This window comes from Stegodyphus dumicola, chromosome 6, assembly GCF_044657685.1.
Source record: "Stegodyphus dumicola isolate Sdum_Otavi_A_Nest chromosome 6, ASM4465768v1".
Taxonomy (NCBI): domain Eukaryota; kingdom Metazoa; phylum Arthropoda; class Arachnida; order Araneae; family Eresidae; genus Stegodyphus; species Stegodyphus dumicola.
This window is the reverse complement of record NC_140773.1, coordinates 31,632,509-31,653,175: the sequence shown is the minus strand read 5'-3', so window position 1 is coordinate 31,653,175 and position 20,667 is coordinate 31,632,509. Positions and strand designations below refer to the sequence as shown.

The 20,667-nt window shown below is 33.9% G+C and overlaps 1 protein-coding gene across 1 annotated transcript in view; it reads right to left on the bottom strand.

Annotated features, from left to right (window-relative positions):
- Nucleotides 1–20,667, bottom strand: part of LOC118188648 (inactive dipeptidyl peptidase 10-like) — a 1,447,514-nt gene that overhangs the window by 212,131 nt on the left and 1,214,716 nt on the right. Inside the window, exon 11 of the mRNA XM_085818201.1 lies at nucleotides 4,791–4,914. Within this exon, the coding sequence (XP_085674327.1) occupies nucleotides 4,791–4,914 (124 nt within the window). The remainder of the gene's footprint in view (nucleotides 1–4,790; nucleotides 4,915–20,667) is intronic.

Below are 20,667 nucleotides of genomic sequence, written 5' to 3'. Positions count from 1 at the left end.
TTGGATTATGGTAACGTGGCGATTTTTTGGCGAAAATTTGGCGACCAACCCTGCTACAGCAACCTGCTAGTTTTGTTTTGGACGCCATTTTGTTTTCACGACGTAAAGAAATTTTTTTTTTTTTAACTCAACATTTTTTTCCAACAATCTGCTAGCCGAATTACGCTTATACTAGAACTTTTATGGAACAAAAATGCTTAATCATGACGAAGATTAGGTGCGAAATTGGGAGAAACTGTAGAATCGCCCACTGCTTGCCGCGTTTTCAAGAATTGCACATACACGGTATCATCCATGTACACGTCGACCTATTATCACTTAAAAAAACATCTCAGAATTGCACAAAAATGGCATTGCGCACACTCTTGACTTTATCCATGTACACTGCTAAATTCCTAGCTAGTAACCTTTATCGCCTTACCAAAATGTCGCCAAACTACCTGTTACCATATTCCAAAGATTAGCCGTGCCTATCTTGACTTCCGAATTATCTTCAGTTTCGAATTAAAAGAGCCTTTTACACTCTTCTTATGCTCCGTTTTATCTTAGACATACCGATATTTCGCTTATACGTCTATTCAAGGATTTGTCAAAAGTTACACTTAGTTACAGGCACAAGCCCTACAAATCCCTACTTCTTTTCCTTTTTGCAAAGCACATTCAGAAATAAAATGCCCTATCGTTATAAGGGCACAGCCCTGATCCTCCTAGCCAGCACAAGCCGGTCGTATGATCAAAAACGGGACTGGCCAGAAGAAACAAATATAAGCAAAAAAAAAAAAAAAAAAAAAAAAAAAAAAAAGGAAGGGGGGGGTTCCAAAATCTCAGTCTGAGTGCCGAATTCCAGTTATATCTTTGTTCGTATTTATAGTTTTCATTATTGTCTATGCAAAAGTTTTAAAATTGTCTGTGCAAAATTTACTTTTAAAATCTCTCTTAAAATTATTTTTATATTTCTCTCTTGTACTCCGGGTAAGCGTGCATTCATTGACGAAATGCCTTATATAAAGCCTTTTATATAGAAATGTAATACACATCATTTACTTTGCAAAATTTTGTAACGATGAGTATAACATAAACCATCTAAGCATTGAGACTAATAACTATTTGACAGTTATAATAATTTTATGAAGAATAAAAGACTATACATGATAAAGAATTTTAAAAAAGTTGCAACATATTACTTACCTAATCGTATTCTTTCCGGCAAATCATTGTCTTTGCATGAAAACACCAAAACCGAACACCCGAAGATCATTAACGCGCATACATAATAAATGTCTGCGTAAGTGATTCAGCTATTTAAGTGTTTTCATTTAGTAACGTTATGAATAATAAAACAAGCTAGTTTAATTACTTAAATTGTTAACATTTTGCGCGGCATAATTTATTTTAATTAAGACACCAGTATTCATTGAGCTCGCAATCACCACTCAGTGAAAAGACTCAAATAAAAAGAAATTTAGGGTTGTCATGAATAAAAATTAATGATAGCGCTGAGTCTCTCGAGATGACATTTATTGTTTCTGGCGATTAAGTTTTTTTTTATCCAGTATTTAAGTGACGGGGAACAATACCATTTTTCTTTTTCAGAATTATTAAATATTATTTATGTAAACGTTTTAGTTATAACTAGGGTAGTTATGACATTACGGGAAAAATGGCATAATTCGCTTAACAGCCCCGAGATAAATCATGAAATTTTGCAAAATTGTCGTGGCTTGGGATTTATATTAATAATTCAGAGGAACGCTGAGTTTTCCTATTAACATTTCCCCTTGGAAGAGAGAAAAAGAAAGTAATCTTTGACTACGAAATGATAACAGAAATAACTACTATGTAATTGAAGAGATAGATTTTTACGTTGTTGCTATATGCCACATAAAATATTTGATTTAAACAGGAACAATACGAATTTAATTATTAAATATATACCAACACACAAACATTAAGTTTAAATAACGTCTACAAAATACTTACTTGAAATGAAAGTACTATAAGCATACAAGGTGTTATCAGGTTCAATGTTCCGCCTTACTTTCTTTGGGAACATGCAAGGACCTGACTCGGAACAGGGAGCTTACTAAAGCTATGTTCAATAACTGTGGGAAGTAGACAAGATACACAAGAAGGGTATACAAAACCCTTTATTTTTCTCTCTTTACAATAATTTCCGTACTTTGGAATACAAAGACCCACTACTTGTGGTCTAAACGTAAGAATATAAAAATATAACTAAACTCTAACTTAACTTTGAAATAATAAACGTGGAAGATTGGCCTTATATTCACAGGAAGCCGTATGTAGTACAGAGAACTGTTAACACTACAATACGTTTAAAATTATCAAGAGGATTAAACCTCTGGCCTGGAAGGCAAACAGCAACCGAGTAAAACTGCTAAGGAAAGCGGCCTGCTTCGACTAACTCCTTCCTCTCTCTCGCTTGGCAAAAAGCTACAACTTAAGTACTTGGCGTTCGCCAGACAAATTTTGCATAAATAAGTTAACGCTTTTAATTCTGGTCGGAAGTAGAAAATAAGAAGTGATAGTAAAGATTTAAAATAAAATAAACGTAAGTAAAACTTAAGATCCTTACAGTGTGACACCAAAAAACGAGACTAGTTCAATAAATCATTATACTTACAGAATCAGTTCTCCATGACATTATCACCTTCAGAGTAATTCCCTTCAGCATTCACACACTTCTGCAGTCGGTGCTGCCATTGCTGGTAACAGTTCTGTTTAACAGTTTTAACGAGGTTTTTAAAAGGCTCTTCAGGAGATTCTCCGTTTTTGCCTGAACCTCTTCAGCTGAGGTAAAATGGGTTACCTTTGTGAGAATAGTAACTTCTCACACCACGCAGTTTGACAGCATGACGAATTTTAATCGTAATCGCGGAACTGCATGTGTGTATATAAGCAGACTGGTTTCTTCCCTTCTTCGCCCGTGACCTTCCGGCAGTCGCTTGGCAATTAGCAACGCCCCACGTTGTGCGGTTTTGTGTTCCTGCATGTCGCGCTAATGGAGTTTCATCGTTCCTGATATATTCACATGGAATGTCGTCGTATTTTTGCATAAAAAGAAGCAGAACTAAAGGTTGCGATTTATTTAGATGAAAATGCTCAGTGTTAAAATCCATCTGCCACGATACCGTTCTAAAACATCTCAAGCAGATTATCTATAGGTGTTCGACTCCGGAATGTGCATTACCAGCGATGTGTGACCACGTGATTATTTTAAGTGTGTTAAAGAATGTGAAAGTGAAAAAAAGATCTTGCACATGTACAAAAATATTATGGTCACTGCACGAAATTAATGTGAGAAAATTGTGACTGCATATATGTTCGATGAGACCGAATTGTAATTTATCTCCGAATAGTCACGTTTCGGCATTAGCCCACTATTCCATTTTAATTTATCACGTTTTGTGTTCTAAGTTAAGATAATTTTATATTTTATATGTGTGTGATAAATGTTCCATATTTAATCCAGAAAATGTGTTTGATAAAATAAACGTGAGATTAGAAAAAGAAATTGGTCTCCGTAAGTCTCACGCATGTGGGTTATTGGGTAAGTGAAATATTTAATTATTCTTGTCACTAGGGTTTAATTTGCAATGTACTACCACTAAGAATTCAAGCCAGTAAATATTGGGCACATGCAAATTTAAATTTAAGGATTTCTAGATAGGTATTTGGTTAGATTGTCACATTACAACGCCTCCTAGTAGTGCACACCACTACAACCTTTAATTAAGATTTAACTAAAGAAATAAAAAAAGTCGTATGGAACCAAATCAGGGGAATAAGGAGGATGCCTCATCACAGTAATGTTTTTGCTGGTCAGAAACTGTTTGACAGATAGGGCCGTGTAAGCGGGTGCATTGTCGTGGTACAACAGACATCCGTCACTCCACAGCTACGGTCTTTGTTTCCTAATTTTTTCACAAAGTCTTTTTAGTACTTCATTGTAGTAGTGTTGATTAGCGGTCTGACCACTGAGAACCATTCATTCATAATGAACGTGGGGCTCCCAGCACATACATCATCTTCCACACTGTCCATTCCCTCTGAAAACCGGTTATGCATTCGAACACACGTGCATGAGACAAAGTTAATAAGCCATAAGCCTCGGTTAACATTTGAAATGTTTACTCCGTGGCTGATTTCTTAAATTTCACAAGAAACTTGATGTTGATTCGCTGTTCGGATTTTACACCATTTTTTCGACAGAATGGAGTTGCACGTGTTCACTCAATGACGCAGTACTCCTCACTGGCGTGGTCGGTTAAGTCGAAACTGGCCGCATGGATAGAGAAGGTGTGTGACATGACGTCAACAGAACAGTTGTTGCCAACTCCACTGTGTTTTTAGTCTCTTTTTTTGTGTCACACCTCGCATTTTATTTTAATAACAATTGAGGTAGAGTTTCTAGTTTCTTGCAAACCTTTTTTAGCGAACTTTTTTTAAAATCTACTTTAAGCGAAGACTTTGATTCTACTTCTGGTTTCCCGGTTGTTGGGATACTTCGCCAGCCTTTTTAGTTTGCATTGCTATTTACGGAGTAAAAATAATTTAACTAATTTTATTGTTCTTAACATAATCAGTACAGAATTTTCGGCATTGGTTATATCTAGATCTTCCTAAGAAAGATTAGGTGCTGAATTCCAACAGAAATGAAATAAGAATTCTTTCAGCACTGGAAACAAAAAATAATAAAGCAAAGACTTCCTATCTCAATTTATAGTTAATTTATGTGCAGATTAGAAAAGTCATATTTGAATTCTTACCACTTGGCAGTACCAAAGTGAACCAGTACACTGGGTGACTACGGAGTAATTCTGTGATCTCGCCATCCAAATCACAGCTACACTATGAGTATCAATCCATTGCACTGAGGTAAAGTAGTAATCCCTAAAAATAAAATATAAATATTGAGCTTTTGTAATGTGGCAGTTTATAAAATTATTACAATAGTCTATGAACGACATACATAAGAGAATTTTAGAATCTTACCCAATACGAAACAACTTTACAAATTCAAACGCTTGTACTGTTTACATATGGAATTTACAATACCAATGAATATGTTAACTAACAGATTAAAATAAGTTATAAAGTATTTTCTCCCTCCTTCCAGCACGCTTTCGTGGTGTAACGGTAGCACACTCGGCACGTATTCGAGAGGTCAAGGTTCAAGTCCCTGGAAGGGCATTGCACATTTCTCACACCTCCTGCTTCAAAATAATCTAATCACTCTACAAAGTACGCATGGCTGAATACTTATAACGAAAAGTAAGTGATTAGAATCATACACTGAGACAAGCATTATAAAAAGGCAAAGAATTCAGAACTGGATGAACCCTCCTAGATCACTCCTTATAAAGTTATACTGTGCTATGAAGAGGTAAATAATAACAGAGTTGATCACAGAATAAATTAAAAGGATCTCCGTGTCAGAAATTCATCTGAATTTCTTCTAGTTCATATAAATTATGTTATCATAAAATGTTAACAAGCAGTGATCCTAAAATCAGATTTCAGACTACTCGATGAGCGGTAGATCGAGCATTATGCTCATGAACACAGGATAGAACTGGTAATTGTGGCGATTTTCAGTAGTACTGAATACTGCATTCCACTTAGTTGCAATACGCCAGACATACTGCAAATAGGGTAACTCGTCACATTTTTAATCTCCAACATAGACAAAAATTAATCTTCACGGCATTTATTGCAACGCTTGTAAGTTGGGTATAGTTATGCGGATTATATACATATATATTATTATTATATTAGAAGAAAATCAGAAAATTACGGAAAGTAGCTTTCATATACCATCAGCATATACAGAATTGCAGGCACATTCTCCGTTTTGAATACAATTGATATCAAATATACTATTTCGAATTACTTCTACGATATTTCATAGTATCCGAGGTTCTCGTAATTTGCATAGAAGTAAACCATCTTTCTATACATTATGAATATATTCATTCCTTGTAAAAAATTACCTCCGATTTTCTTGGGGTTTTGCTATATATCAACATTTTGCATACTTTTCTTCTTGTTTAATTTATTAAACACATTAAAATTAAAAAGAATGTATTTAAACACTATATTTAAATAAATGTATATACACTTGTGAAGGAAGTTTGTCGAGTTTTGGAAAGAAGAGAATAGTGATCTAACAATGGTGAAAAGGTTGCATGGGACAAAAATGGTTCAGAATCACTGTGCTAATCCATTTTGCAACAAAGGGTATGAGTGATGATTCAACACATATTGTTAAGTATAATGAATCTCCAAAGGTTTATACCATTGACATAGAATAGCGGTTCCCAAATTATTAATAACTCCTTTTTACGTCTTATAATTGATAAAGATTTCATCTTGACTTGTAAGATATACCTCCTGTACTCCACATAAGCTAACCAGATCTTACAATGAACCTGGCGAATTTTCGCAAAGGCGTAAATGAATTACCAGAGCAGAAGAAGGGTGAAACTTAAACGTAGAAATATAAATCAATTCAAAACTAACATAGAATAGTGCTGGAGTAGCACGTTAAGTTACGTCTGACAGGTTGGCTCAACAAAAACCCAACAGGCTTGACGATGATCCGAAATGGCCAAGAGGCGTACTAGCGTAACAGCGAGATAGCAACGAAACGTGCGCTGGCTAGCGAAAACACGCTGCGAATAAACTCAGAGATTCACCCACTTTAAATACTCACATCATTTCACTTTAAATTTACATCCTGGCGAGAAAATGGGATTGGAAGTTGAGGAGTTCAGAAAAGGTATCAACTTAAAATAAATTTTTTGTACAAAATAAGGGAAACCCAACAGATTCATCAAAGCAGTACAGCTGCTTCAGGTGATGCGGGTAAACCAGTGATTCGTTACTTTAGAACATATACATTTACATGATAAATTTAATTCTGTAAAGTTATACATGAAAAATATCCAATATATATGCATTGTAAGGATTATGTTAATTTTATTAACAGTTAAATTTTGAGTTAAAATGCCTTTCCTATCGATTCTTAATTTCAACTTACCACTTCCGGCCAGAACGTAGTTTTAGAATCACGTCTGAAGGCTAACGAGGAAGAGCGGTATTTAACAGCAAAGTTCTACTGTCTTAGGGAGAGAGATAACAGATATTCCGTCTTTTTAGGCTACTCTCTCGTAAGCTATTATTACGCTCGGCCCTACTTTAGGCCCTTGATAGCTTCGCAGTCAATTAGCGTTAAGGATCCAACTATGTTAGAATTTTGATAGCTTCGGCTATATCTCTTTAGATAAGATTAGTTTAGTTTGATTCTTAGTCTCTTAAGTTCAATCATAAGTGTCGGCTTTATTGTATAAATCCAAGACGGAGTTCTGTTAAACTTTAGTTTGAAATAATAAAGGGTTATTTTAACCTTCTCTTTTGTTGTTTCCTGTCACACGAACTCAAGCGATTATTCGCTTATCAGTTCTTAAGATTCTTCACTTTCATTTGTAAGTTAAAAGTACATAGTGGAGAATCCTACAGTGTAATAGGCCTGTTCTAATCACGTCTGGGTATTCTCAGGCCCATAAGGCCTACCCTATACTATTTCAAAAATCCCTAATTCATTTTACAATTCTTCATAATTTTCTTCTAATATAATTTCAGTTTAGAACAACTAGGTTGAAGTAATTTTTGAAAATATTTCGCTGCAACTATTTTGGTGATATCAATAATGAATTAAAACATACAAAAAGAAAGGTAAAATGAAGGTAAAAAAGAGGAAAAAATGTATTTCAGATTTACCTCGCAATTTTTTATAAAGATATTTTGAGATTTTAGGCGTTTTTGCCTTGTTGGGAAGTGAGAACAGAATTAATTGAAGGAGAAATACTGAATCGTATGTGAAAAACTGTTTCTTTTTTGTTTGCTTAATTTCTTTTATACATCGTTTTTGATTTATTACAGTATTCTTCAATGATAAGTCTTCAAATGATATAAATTTTGTGCATTCTGAGTTATAATATGAACGAACTGTAACGCTGTTAAATGAAACAAGCGCCAGAGTGTCGCTATGGTAAATAAATATAGTGAATTTTAAAGAGTGCATTTATTCTTCTATGGTTTATGCGCTATCGACGAAGTAGGTTTAATTTACTCTAATAAGTTTAAATGAAAAGAAAAGAATGCATATAATTAATATTCCGTACAAGGAATTCATGTGATGTACACATCAGATTAGTCCAGTATGCAATTGAATGAAAACTGTTGCCCGAACCACATTTTTTAAAAGAATAAAACTATTAAAATGATGCGATAAAATCGAAAAGATAAAATAAAAAAAATCTAATTCGAATTTTGAAAAAAATCGCTTCGAGGTGCACTGGCTCTTGTTTATATGCACCTATATACAAAGTTTCGTAGCCCTGGGTCTATTAGCTTACACGCAGCACGAGCAAAAGACACACAGACTCTTTCTTTTATTATATGTAGAGATTATTACTTTGTAATGGGAAGGATGGGGCTGGTCTGACCGAAGTGATCAATGTGAAAACTGTATGGGTAGGTTTTTGCCAGTTAATATTGCTCATGAAGTCACTTTGTGTGCCCAATATAAATGTCACTTTGTGTGCCCAATATAAATGTCACTTTGTGTGTCCAATATAAATGTCACTTTGTGTGCCCAATATAAATGTCACTTTGTGTGCCCAATATAAATACACAAAGGCACGAGTCACCCTTATGAATTTCAGCACATATAATGAAGAAGGCAACCTTTATCAAGATGCTAGGACGCTCATGTAAAGGTCTTTAGTTTGGCGAATAGTCGATGATTTTCATACAGTTGATAGCATATTTATGATAAGACATAGTTATAAAATCATCGAAGTGTTAGCGCATAAAAATTTCTTGCTTTTAGGTTATGGAATAAAGAGTTAGATCGAACTATTATCGATAGCAAACAGCGAGATAGCAACGAAACGTGCGCTGGCTAGCGAAAACACGCTGCGAATAAACTCAGAGATTCACCCACTTTAAATACTCACATCATTTCACTTTAAATTTACATCCTGGCGAGAAAATGGGATTGGAAGTTGAGGAGTTCAGAAAAGGTATCAACTTAAAATAAATTTTTGTACAAAATAAGGGAAACTCAACAGATTTATCAAAGCAGTACAGCTGCTTCAGGTGATGCGGGTAAACCAGTGATTCGTTACTTTAGAACATATACATTTACATGATAAATTTAATTCTGTAAAGTTATACATGAAAAATATCCAATATATATGCATTGTAAGGATTATGTTAATTTTATTAACAGTTAAATTTTGAGTTAAAATTCCTTTCCTATCGATTCTTAATTTCAACTTACCACTTCCGGCCAGAACGTAGTTTTAGAATCACGTGTGAATGCTAATGAGGAAGAGCGGTATTTAAGTTCTACTGTCTTAGAGAGAGAGATAACAGATATTCCGCCTTTTTAGGCTACTCTCTCGTAAGCTATTATTACGCTCGGGTATTTCCTACAATTATAATTATTTCCTGGGTATTTCCTACAATTATAATTAATATTAATGATTTATCAATTTCTACATCATCCATATCAAGCAACAAGGCGGCACTCGGAGAAATTAGTGTGAAAATGAGAAATTTTTGCAACTTCACACTACAGTAATATTTTTTATTTATGTATAGAAGAAAATGAATGAAGAGTTCTTTTAAATTTATTGTCCAAAATAAGCGAATTACTTAGATTCCTCTTCAGAATTTTGTCGATTTTTTTATTCAGATAAAGCGGAACAAAATGCGTAGTAAACGTTACAAAAATGTACTTTCTTTTTATTGTTTTAAAACTGACTATAAAATGATTGCTTAAATGGAAAAAAAATAGGGATTAAAGCGTAAGAAAAGATGGGCCACACGCATGAGAAAAGGAAAATAATATCTAGAACAGCTTAAAATTTTCAAGTAAAAATACTTCTCCTTGGATAATTTCGGTAGAAATATCTAAACAAGTGTTTTTTCATTCGAAGTCTTTTAGCTACCGATACCATTTCTTTCGAATTAAATTCATGGACAGTCTATAGAATAACGAGCAGATAAAGAAAATGAGTAAAAGAATTGTAATCTTTTTTTGTCCTAGTTACTTACGGACATTGGTGGAAATCGTTATTTTGGGGATTAACACAAATATAAAAGGTTAGGGAAAAGTTGTGGATAATAGAATAAAACTAACTGAGAGAAAGAGATAACGAAATAGCTCCACAATTTTTTCCTAACTACTTCCTTACTACAGTACTCTCTTTCGCTTCTGAATTCTGTCGATAAAGAAAAATGACTCCTAGCATGAAACAACTTTTATTATACTAAAATAAAGCATAATGACATCTATAAATTATAGATGTCATTTTTCATCATGGTATAATAAAAACCACATAATACGTTATTTTTATCTTAATAAGTACTATATGACAACTTACTTCTGCAAAACGTTTATTAAGATAAGTATAAAAAGAACCACGTAATAAGTTGTTTTTATCTTTTTATTTAAGTATATAATAACTTACGTCTTAACTTACGTCTAAGTATATAATAACTTATGTCTTAACTTACGTCTAAGTATATAATAACTTAAGTCATAAAATCGGATCCCATGAGCATTTCAGAGCTTATGTATACCATATACAGCCAATCATGTACGGAATACATTATCACCATGCAAAAATTACCGGTAGTTACTAGATGCAGCCTTTTAAATATGATTCAAGCGAGGGCTTGACGTCATTACGCCTCGAAATGCGCGATAGACATTTTGAATGTCTTTCTGTATACACAAATGCAAATACCGATGTTCATGTTTCCAATAAAATTATTTTTCTTGCACTGGATACAGCATTATACTTTTCGTTCGTATTTATCTCAAAAACTAAGGGTCTTACAGGTAAAATTCAGTTACTTACAGAGGGAGCGGTTTCTTGTAAGAGGTTCGTTGATTCGATTAACATCGATTCTATATCATGTGCGCTTATAACTGTAATGTACACTGAAGGCGGAATATGAACAGTAACATAATCCTTGATCTATGAAGAATCATTAATTTTTACTAGTGGGTTTACTAGTACTACCAGAGTTTTACTAGTGGGGCCGCTGTACCACCGTATTTAGTCCAATTGTACTGTATACAACTCATTCCCAATTTTGATGAAATGGCTCCAGGGAACGGATTCCAAGTTCTTCAGAGATTTTCCTCTAGCCTCAACACTACTGAGATGTATTCCCAGTATAGTAATTGCTCCTGCGAATTACATTCACATGAATGGCGATCAGTTGTCATTTCAGATGCAATTTTTCTCTTTTCATTTTCTCATATTCATATCTACTACTTTTCCCTTTATTTATTCTGTATAATTAATATATATAAGGCTTACCGCAAGGTGATATTACAAATCTCTTATGTCTGGCTTGCTGTGGTGAGAAAACTACTTTTGCGTTTGGAGTACGAGGAGATCCGTATGGCTGGTATTTCAGGAGAAATGTATTGTTCTCAGAACTGCTGTGGCCCATGCTTCAGTTCCAACGAGTGACACTTGGATGTCCACTTCAATGACATGCTGGTCAGTAGTGTTTAATGTCAGTTGCTTGAAGAAATAGTGCTCATGGTTTTTAATTGTTACAATTGATTCAGATGATTTTCGAAAAATAACACTATTTCTGATCCAGAAACATCTAAACTCACAGGCTGGTGATCTAAAAATGTTTTATAAGTCTTTGATCTGTGGGTCTACTATTAGATACAATTTGTCTATTCAGTTACCATCTATTCTTGTATTGAATGAAAAGGAACATGTTAGCAAAGAATCTCAGCTCAGAAATGTACAGTATTACACAGATCTCAAAAACATGAATTTTTCAAGAGGTATGATTTCAGTTTAGGAAGAAGGAATAATCTCTGATTGAAAGATCTGCGCTGCAAACGGATCAAGATGCGAATATATTATCCTGAATTTCAGCACGCTAGATCTTGCAAAATGTATTATGCTCGGGTACTTAAGTTTTCCAGCTCAACATCACAAGTTCTCTGAGTTGTTATTAGTTCCAGGGTTTCGACCATACGGAGGTACAATACATAGTGGGATCACTATTTGCACTTGATGTTCTGTGATAGATCACGATAGTTAAAACTTCCCCACTACGCCACTCTGCGTAAAACGCGAAAGAGTTCTCATAGACGTTTATGGGAAATGTCTAGAATGGACGTTACAGAAAGAATTCAGAGCATTAAAATCACTATAAAAATAAAGTACCCATAAGTACAATAGTTGGCAACTGTCACCCAAACTCGACCTAATATGCCGTTTGATGATGGCAGAAAATCTATACAATTAGTATTTACTGAGACTAATATTAGTATAGATATACGTAATCAGTAAGAAGCAAACGTAATATATTTCATACAGGCAAATAAAATATTAAAAAAAGTAGGAAACAAGGATATTGAAAAATCTCATAATAAATAGAAGAATAAAACTATGAAATTCCTTGACAAGACAGAGAAAACGTTATTGAAAGAGAGAATGGAATCTGATGGGCCTTACTCAGAAAAGGAAGTAGGAAAGGGATTGACCATTCCGAAACAATTCCTTTCAAAACAAACCAAACATTTGTATAATAAAATGTATAGAAAGCGTAGGGTCCACTTTAATTTCATGTAACTGATTTTGCCAAAGTTTCATCATATCAAACACCTGACTGATTTTAATTATTCTGTCCGCACTACATTAAGGGAAACATTTCTGAAACCAAACCAACTTGGAAGGTTTGGGAGGCACTGCATTATTCGAAAGGACTTGTGATCGTGGCATCATGGGCGTCCATTTACTCCCTTCACTTGACTATTCATTTCATGCCATCAGTCTAATTACTTGCTTTCAAGCTATTGTAAAGTTTTGGTTAACAAAGCATTTGTCGATGGAGCAGTGAAAAGCACTACTAATTTCCTTAACCAAGAAGCTGGAGTCTCTCTACATGTAACAGAGCTACCAAAATACTCAAACCTATGTTGAAACTATGAACGGTGTAAAATTCTGAAGCAGCAAAGTAAGATTTGCGGAATATTTTAGCGTTAACTCATTTTGTCGAATCGTATCACCTTTAAAAAAGCAAAACCAAATTCAGTGAAAGACAGATAAAGAAACCAGAAGTATTCATGGATATCCTATATGCCAACAATAAAATATGCTGTATTCCAAGCAAACACACATGGAAAAAATTAAAAAAAGATGCGGGATATACTATATTGATCAACCACTATTTTTCCATGTTAGAAAAAGGGGTTGCAGCAATTAGAATCACAGAAGATATTACAAATACTGTAAGTAAAAGTTTTGCTGTCGTACACAATGCCAGCAGTTACTTATCAGCACTTATCTCTGACAAGCTATACTAAGAGAATTTCTTTATTTAATTCAAATCTTCCAGCTTCAAGTCTTATAACTGCTATTTTACTACTGAGTTCAAAAGAGCTTTTGAAAACAATAGGCCTAGCTGGAATCCGAACGTTGTTACATATAAAATGATGAAACATTTCACTAGTAAATCACCCATTGTTTGTTTTGTTCTTAGACCTGTTTGACAGAATACAGAAGAAGCATAGGTTTCTTACTGGATGGAAGTAAACTATGGTCATTTCCATCACAAAACCATGAAAAGACGCAAAAAACTCAAATTGTTGGCCATTAGCAATTAAGAGGTACATTTGCAAACTATTTGAAAAACTGTATACATTGCTCAGTGTATTATTTTGGGAAAAAAATTCTTGATCTCCTTACTTCAGAGAAGTTTTCGAGAATTAGAGAAGTACAGAGGATGTTAACAATACCCTCCTACTAGAAACCACCATCTATATTCCTTTTGCTAACGATAAGCCTTTGTTTTCTGTCTTTTCATTTAGATAGCTTAAGATAGCGCCTGGAGATGTAGTATTCTAACCTGATCATTATGATAATGGCTTCTGTAGTAAATTTAAGCTATCAAAAGCAAGAAACACACACAAAAAAAACATTGATGCCCTGGCTGGAATTCAAACTACGGATCTTCTGATTGCTAATCGTATATGAGTTACACCACGGAAGGTAAAAATTGCTACAAATTTGCCAGCTTTCAGATAAAATATTTTGAAGGCGTTCCAGATGACGATTAGCTCTGTGGTCTCAGATGGCTTCTGTCAAGAAGAGAATGTAATTCAAGGCTGTGCCTTAAATGTTATTCTGTTAAGGCTTGAAAATAAACGCAGTTTCAAAACCTTCCTCCAACCACGCTTGAAGCCGAAGACCTTAAAAATACGTTGCTTACATGCTAACATAAGATATATGATAAAGAATCTGGAGATCACACGAAACAATAAATAGTCAATTAGATACAGATTTGTATTCTAATCGAAAGATCGTTTACTTCCTTTTATGCTGAAGGAGAAGTCTCCTTTTTGAGTAGAAGTTGAATCCAATTATATTTTAAGTGAAGTTTTTGGGGGTATTGTTAGATCAAAAGTATTCTTTTCAGATATCTCATATTTAGGAAACGTTTCTCGAAAGTTTGAGCCTTTTAACGTAATTCTAAAGCACACGTCCTGAAGTGCAGTTCGCTTCTGAGTGCGTTTTACTTACAGAGTAATTCTGTGTAAAAAACAGACTACAGTTCAATGGTTTATGAATCATCAGAGTGTTCTGCTTTTTTGAAACTAAATTTTATGTTTTTTGCGAATCTGTTTTGGATGTTTAAAAATATCTCTTGAGCTATGGATGTTAATTGCTTTGAGTCGTCTCTCCAGTTAAGATGCGAGCAATTCCTTTCTCCACAAGTTTAATATGAGTACGCAATCTGATCATCTATTAGGACCCATAGGCTTCTTGACTCTTGTTACCTGTTGCTTGAGGCACGACCTTCTCATGTGTCTTCATTTTCCGTAAGAATTTGGTCTTTCGAATGCTTAAGCAGTGACAGATGAAAGCAGTCCGGACACCTGGGCGGCTTACATAAACTAATCGGCCATTGTCCGGATCCCGCAACTATTTAGTGCAGCATTCTTTGTGGTACGTCCCTTTGAATGCTTAAGCAGTAAGACGTACTGAAAATTCCCTTTGAGAACAATCTCAAGTTAACCTCTTGAATTTATTTGAACATCTCGACAAAATAAACATTAGTGAAGTCTAATCAACATTTTTATGAACATATGTATAGCGATTAAATCCTATACATAAGGATGGTTCTAAACCGGCTAAAGCTTTGAAATTTCTGCCTACACTATCAGATGGCTGTCAATTTCTAATTGTCGAAGTGTAGAAGCTAAGTCAACAGGAATATCGAAATTTTTATTGATGAGTACCAGGATGGGCTGATATTAAGAAAGTATTAAGAAAGTATTAAAAATTCTTGATCTCCTTACTTCAGAGAAGTTTTCGAGAATTAGAGAAGTACAGAGGATGTTAACAATACCCTCCGACTAGAAACCACCATCTATATTCCTTTTAATTAACCTGAATATTATATCAGAAAACAATGTCAACTAGAAATGCTGTATGACCCAATCGTTTGGCTGATATTATTATCGCGTGTAAAATCATTAACAATTTGTAGCTGCAGTTGAATATGTTTGTTAAAAATAAACTGAGTACAATCCATCTTGTAAAGGCTGAAAATAAATCTCTTTACACCATTCAGAAACTATATTTTCCGTGTACCATATTTTACCGGATTGTGCGTATTTTAAAAATTTACATTTCAAGTATAGCAATAGAGATCATAAGCTGCTTGACAAGCGAACTCGCAAAAGTTCTAATTATAATTATTGGATTATTTAAGATGGTGTCCGCCGATAACATCGCGGCAAAAACATCGCGGACAAAAGCGTCGCGGAGAAAACAACGCAAGGCGAAAACGTCGTGCTACAAAACATCGCGGGAGAAAACATCGCAAAGAGAAAACATCGCAGTTCTAAAACATCGTGGTAAAAAACATCGTCGTCGAAAATAAAGCTGTTCAAAAACTTTGCAGTTTAAAAACATCGTCGTCAAAAATATCGTGGTAGAAAATAAAGTATCTACAAATCATCGCATGACGATAACTTCGCAAACATGCTTTTTTTCAGGTTTTAATAATTGTAAATGTAAATTCTCATAATGATTTGTGAGTGCAAGGTGGAAAGAAGGATAATTTTTACTTTCATATTTTTATTAACTAATACATTTTTGCTGATACAATAAAAAGGAAACTTAAGCATAGAAAATGAATGCAACTTATAGAATTTTAAACCGACATAATTAACTAACAAAGGCCATTAATAAATCATTTTTTATAAAGTTTTTACTGGTAATTTTTCATGAAAAGTATAATAAGTTGCACTTAATTTTCTATGCTTAAGTCTCCTTCTTACTTTTTTTAGCAAAAATTTGTTAGTTAATAAGTTAATGTGAAAGTCAAAATTATCCTTTACATCTTGCGCTCACAAATCATTATGGGAATATCCATTTACAACTATTAAAACCTGAGAAAAGCATGTCTGCGATGTTATTGTCATGCGATGATTTGTCGATCCTTTATTTTTTACCACGATATTTTCGACGACGATGTTTTTAAATTGCGAAGTTTTTGAACCGCTTCTTTTTCGACGGCGACGTTTTGTACCACGATGCTTTAGAACTGCGATATTTTCTCTTTTCGATGTTTTCTCCGCGACGTTTTTTGTCCGCGATGTTTTAGCCGCGATGTTTTCGGCTGTAACCATTTAAGATCCATTCGCTTTTAAAATTTAATAAAAAAGTAGGTTGTAGTATATTATATCAGATATATATAAAACTGGTCTGTGGTCTATTGCCTTGCCGATTATAGAAAAAGTGTTTAAAGAACAAACTATGCTAATGCTGGTCTTGTGCGTTTTATATATTGACGTTTATCTTGTTTTGTTAACTGTTTGAATCTCTGTAGCGGTCTAAGGAGAGCACGTAATCTTTGCCCAAGTTAGTTTAAAATCGCTGAATTGATAGAAATTATGAAAAAGCAGCTTGAAATCAGGTCCAATTTGGCTTCTAAATTTAAGTTTGGTATATGTTAATTTAACTACTCACAAAAGGCGAGGTAGAATAAATTTAAAGTGCTTTAGTTCTGTACCTGTTTATTTGCTCGATAGATAGTCTAGTGATGATAATTCACCTGACATAAGTAACACCTCATTGGTACTGTATGAACCTGGTAAGTTTATTTTGTAAACTACAGCAGGCGGCAGACATATGTAAATAGTTTTACATGAAATATTTTATCTAGATTTTAATGTGTTTATTCTGCTGGTTTCTTCTGTGCTAATTCCTGCTAATTTCGTCATATTTGTATGTTAGCTCATCATATCATTGTTGTGTTGTTTTAAGTTTGTGAATATATTAATGTTGTTTTAAGTTTGTGAATATATTAATGTTGTTTTAAGTTTGTGAATATATTAATGTTGTTTTAAGTTTGTGAATATATTAATGTTGTTTTAAGTTTGTGAATATATTAATGTTGTTTTAAGTTTGTGAATATATTAATGTTGTTTTAAGTTTGTGAATATATTAATAATATCATATTGCAAGTATTATAATCTATATTTCACCATCAGTTTGTCGCATTGTAACCTGTTTTAGGTGTCAAAAGCGCACTAACCAACCCAGCAATTCGAAGGGGACCGCAGTTCGAAAAGGGCTGTAATATTAATCCATTCAACTTATACTTTGCATTATGGATGACCATCAGAGTAACTGACTCGTTGATATTTTGAATTAGTTATTGAAATTAGAAATATTTAAGGTTAATGATATACATGTAATTGTAATACTCTAAATATTAGTACTTTCTATATTAAGAAAATTATTCTGAATAATAAATTTCAAACGAGAGTAATTTATTTCTATAAATTATTAAAAAATACATTTAAAGTATTAAAAAGTATTAAATAAAGATCTTAATAATTTAAAAGTATTAAATAAAGATCTTAATAATGCACAAAGAGTATTTATTTTTTATTTATCAAATGCTTGGCCATTGACCATCAGGTCATTAGGGACGAGATCTCCAATAATTCTTTACAATAGAATCCAAACTATTAAGTGTAGTGCACACGCCCAGATGAGCAGCGTCCATGACTTGCTTAGAATCACAGAAAGCACATAAAGGTGAGGCAATCAGATTAAAACGAAACAAATGAGCACCAAGGAAGTCATGTTCAGCCAATAGTCTCAACTCAGCCACATCAATAGCACGAGGAGAGTCTGGGACATGGTCGACTTTTAATAGCACCATCTATGACTTATAATGCATAAAAGAGGAATATTTTACCCTTACTTTATTATCGTTCCATAAATTAACTTAATTTATTAATTACTATTTATTTTTTCCTTGAATTTTCCTTAATTGATTTTCTCAATAAGAAACGCAGCTAAAAATGAATTTATCTGAATTAACCAGATTCTTATAACATTATGTTTGTAATTTACCTTTCAAATTTTATTACTAAGTACTTTAATGCTATTCAGGAAAATGGCCTTTAATATACAATCTACAAAGTTTCATGTACTTCTTTTTGAATTCCAAAATTTCGCCAACCACATAAAAAAAACCAGTCTCTTAAAAAGAATGATTTTTCCTGTCCTAGAAATAATGAAAAAACAAGCTAGAAATATTATTTATTTTCTCTATACTCCTCCGGCATATCGATCAGTGTTTCAATAAGTTAATAAAGCGATTTCGGTTGAAAGCTGTGCCTCATTTCTTTCGGCCCTTCAGATTTAAAGGAAAAAAATGACCTGACCTTAGCTCCAAAACTTGAAGAGAAGACTTTACGAAAATTATGCCATCTCTATTCTAGGCATCTTCACTCTGCTGTATTTTGCTTTTGACTGAAAGGAGAGAAAAAATTCTTGTTTGGGGAAAAAACTATAAGAATAATAAACCTTACTCAGGGTTGACGAATGTTTATGTGTCAATATCGCTTGAAGTAAGGAAAAAGAAGACCTGACTATCAAATAAAAAGAAACCTGGAAATGACTATAAATGTATATTCTTTTTTATTTCGTAATTAACTACTATCAGGACAACATTGCAAAACTACAAGCACAAATAGCTTTATAAAAATGCATTAAGTATGCTCATACTTGTAAAATATCTAGATGCTGAAATCGTTATTTTTTCTTATGGAATGTATTTACACTGTGATGAATTGCTATGGATTTCATTTATGTAAGTGTATAATTTTCCGTTATGATGTAATTATGAAATGCATATAATTTTCATTTATGTAATGTATATAATTTTTCGTTTCCTTTGATTTTGCATCTTGATTTATTTAACTCGCATTTGTCCGGTTTTTACTTGAATTCTACTATTTTCGTTTTATATGCATTTCGGGTGATTTTTGTTAAGAGAAATTTGGAAATTCTCAGGTACATGAAATAAGCTCTTTTAACTTTAGCTCTCATTCAAGCCCAATTCTACTGTACGCCATTCAAGACAATTCTACTGTACGCCATTCAAGACAATTCTACTGTACGCCATTCAAGACAATTCTACTGTACGCCGAAGATTACATATGACTGGACTGTACGCCCGAGTACCTCGAGTTTGTGTTCCTCTATCCGTCCAATGAAGAGGGGAACGATTACAGTGGTGCCGGGAACATGTCAATTGGAATGTTTCTGACTGGGGCAATGTCATGTTTACTGATGAGTCAAGATTTTCTCTGGAGCCAGATGACAGGCGTATAAGGATATGGCGTGAACAACGAACACGCAATCAGTCCCGAAACATCACCGAACATCACGCATACCGTGGCGGAAGCATTATGGTGTGGGCAGAGATTTCATTAGGATACCGCACCGACCTGCACTTCTTTAAACGGGGTTTTTAATGGCTGTCCGGTATTGAGATGAAGTCCTAGAACCCATTGTGAGATTGTACGCTGCAGCAGTTGGTCCTACTTTTGTTTTAATGGACGGTAACGCACGTCCCAATGAATCTGACATCGTCGATGACTACCTGGAGAGTGAAGGGATTGCGCGTATATCGTGGACCATATTCGCTCGATCATAATCCCATTGAAAATCTTTGGGATGAGCTCAGCCGTGCTGTATCTTCACGTTTCCCACCTCCAGCCATTCTTTTTGAGCTGGAAACTGCTCTACAAGAAGAATGGCGATTGCTTAATTCTGCGGTAGTTGACCACCTAATTGAAAGCATGGTCACAAGGTGTAAACTTTGTATACAGATGAGGGGGGGATCACATACCCTATTAATGTCCTTTTTCTTTCATTTTATGCTGTTTATTTTCGCTTTATACATAATTCTGTTAAGTCTTTAGTATGTTATTATCTGATAACTTACAAAAATTTAATATTGTTTTCATTTCTGTTTATAATTATTTTATGCATAAATATATATGCTACATTCCTGCCGAATTTTGTGTCAATCAAAGCAGTATTTGTTGATTTTTTTTGCATTTTACATCTTCATGCTTAACTTTTGGAAGTGAGTGTATATTAAAATATGCTATATTACAGAAGTGCCTTCTTTTGTGATGGATAAAAAATCTCGATTGCCTTTGGATTAGGGCAAGAAAGAAGATTTTCTGAAAAGGTAAGCATTTAACCTTTA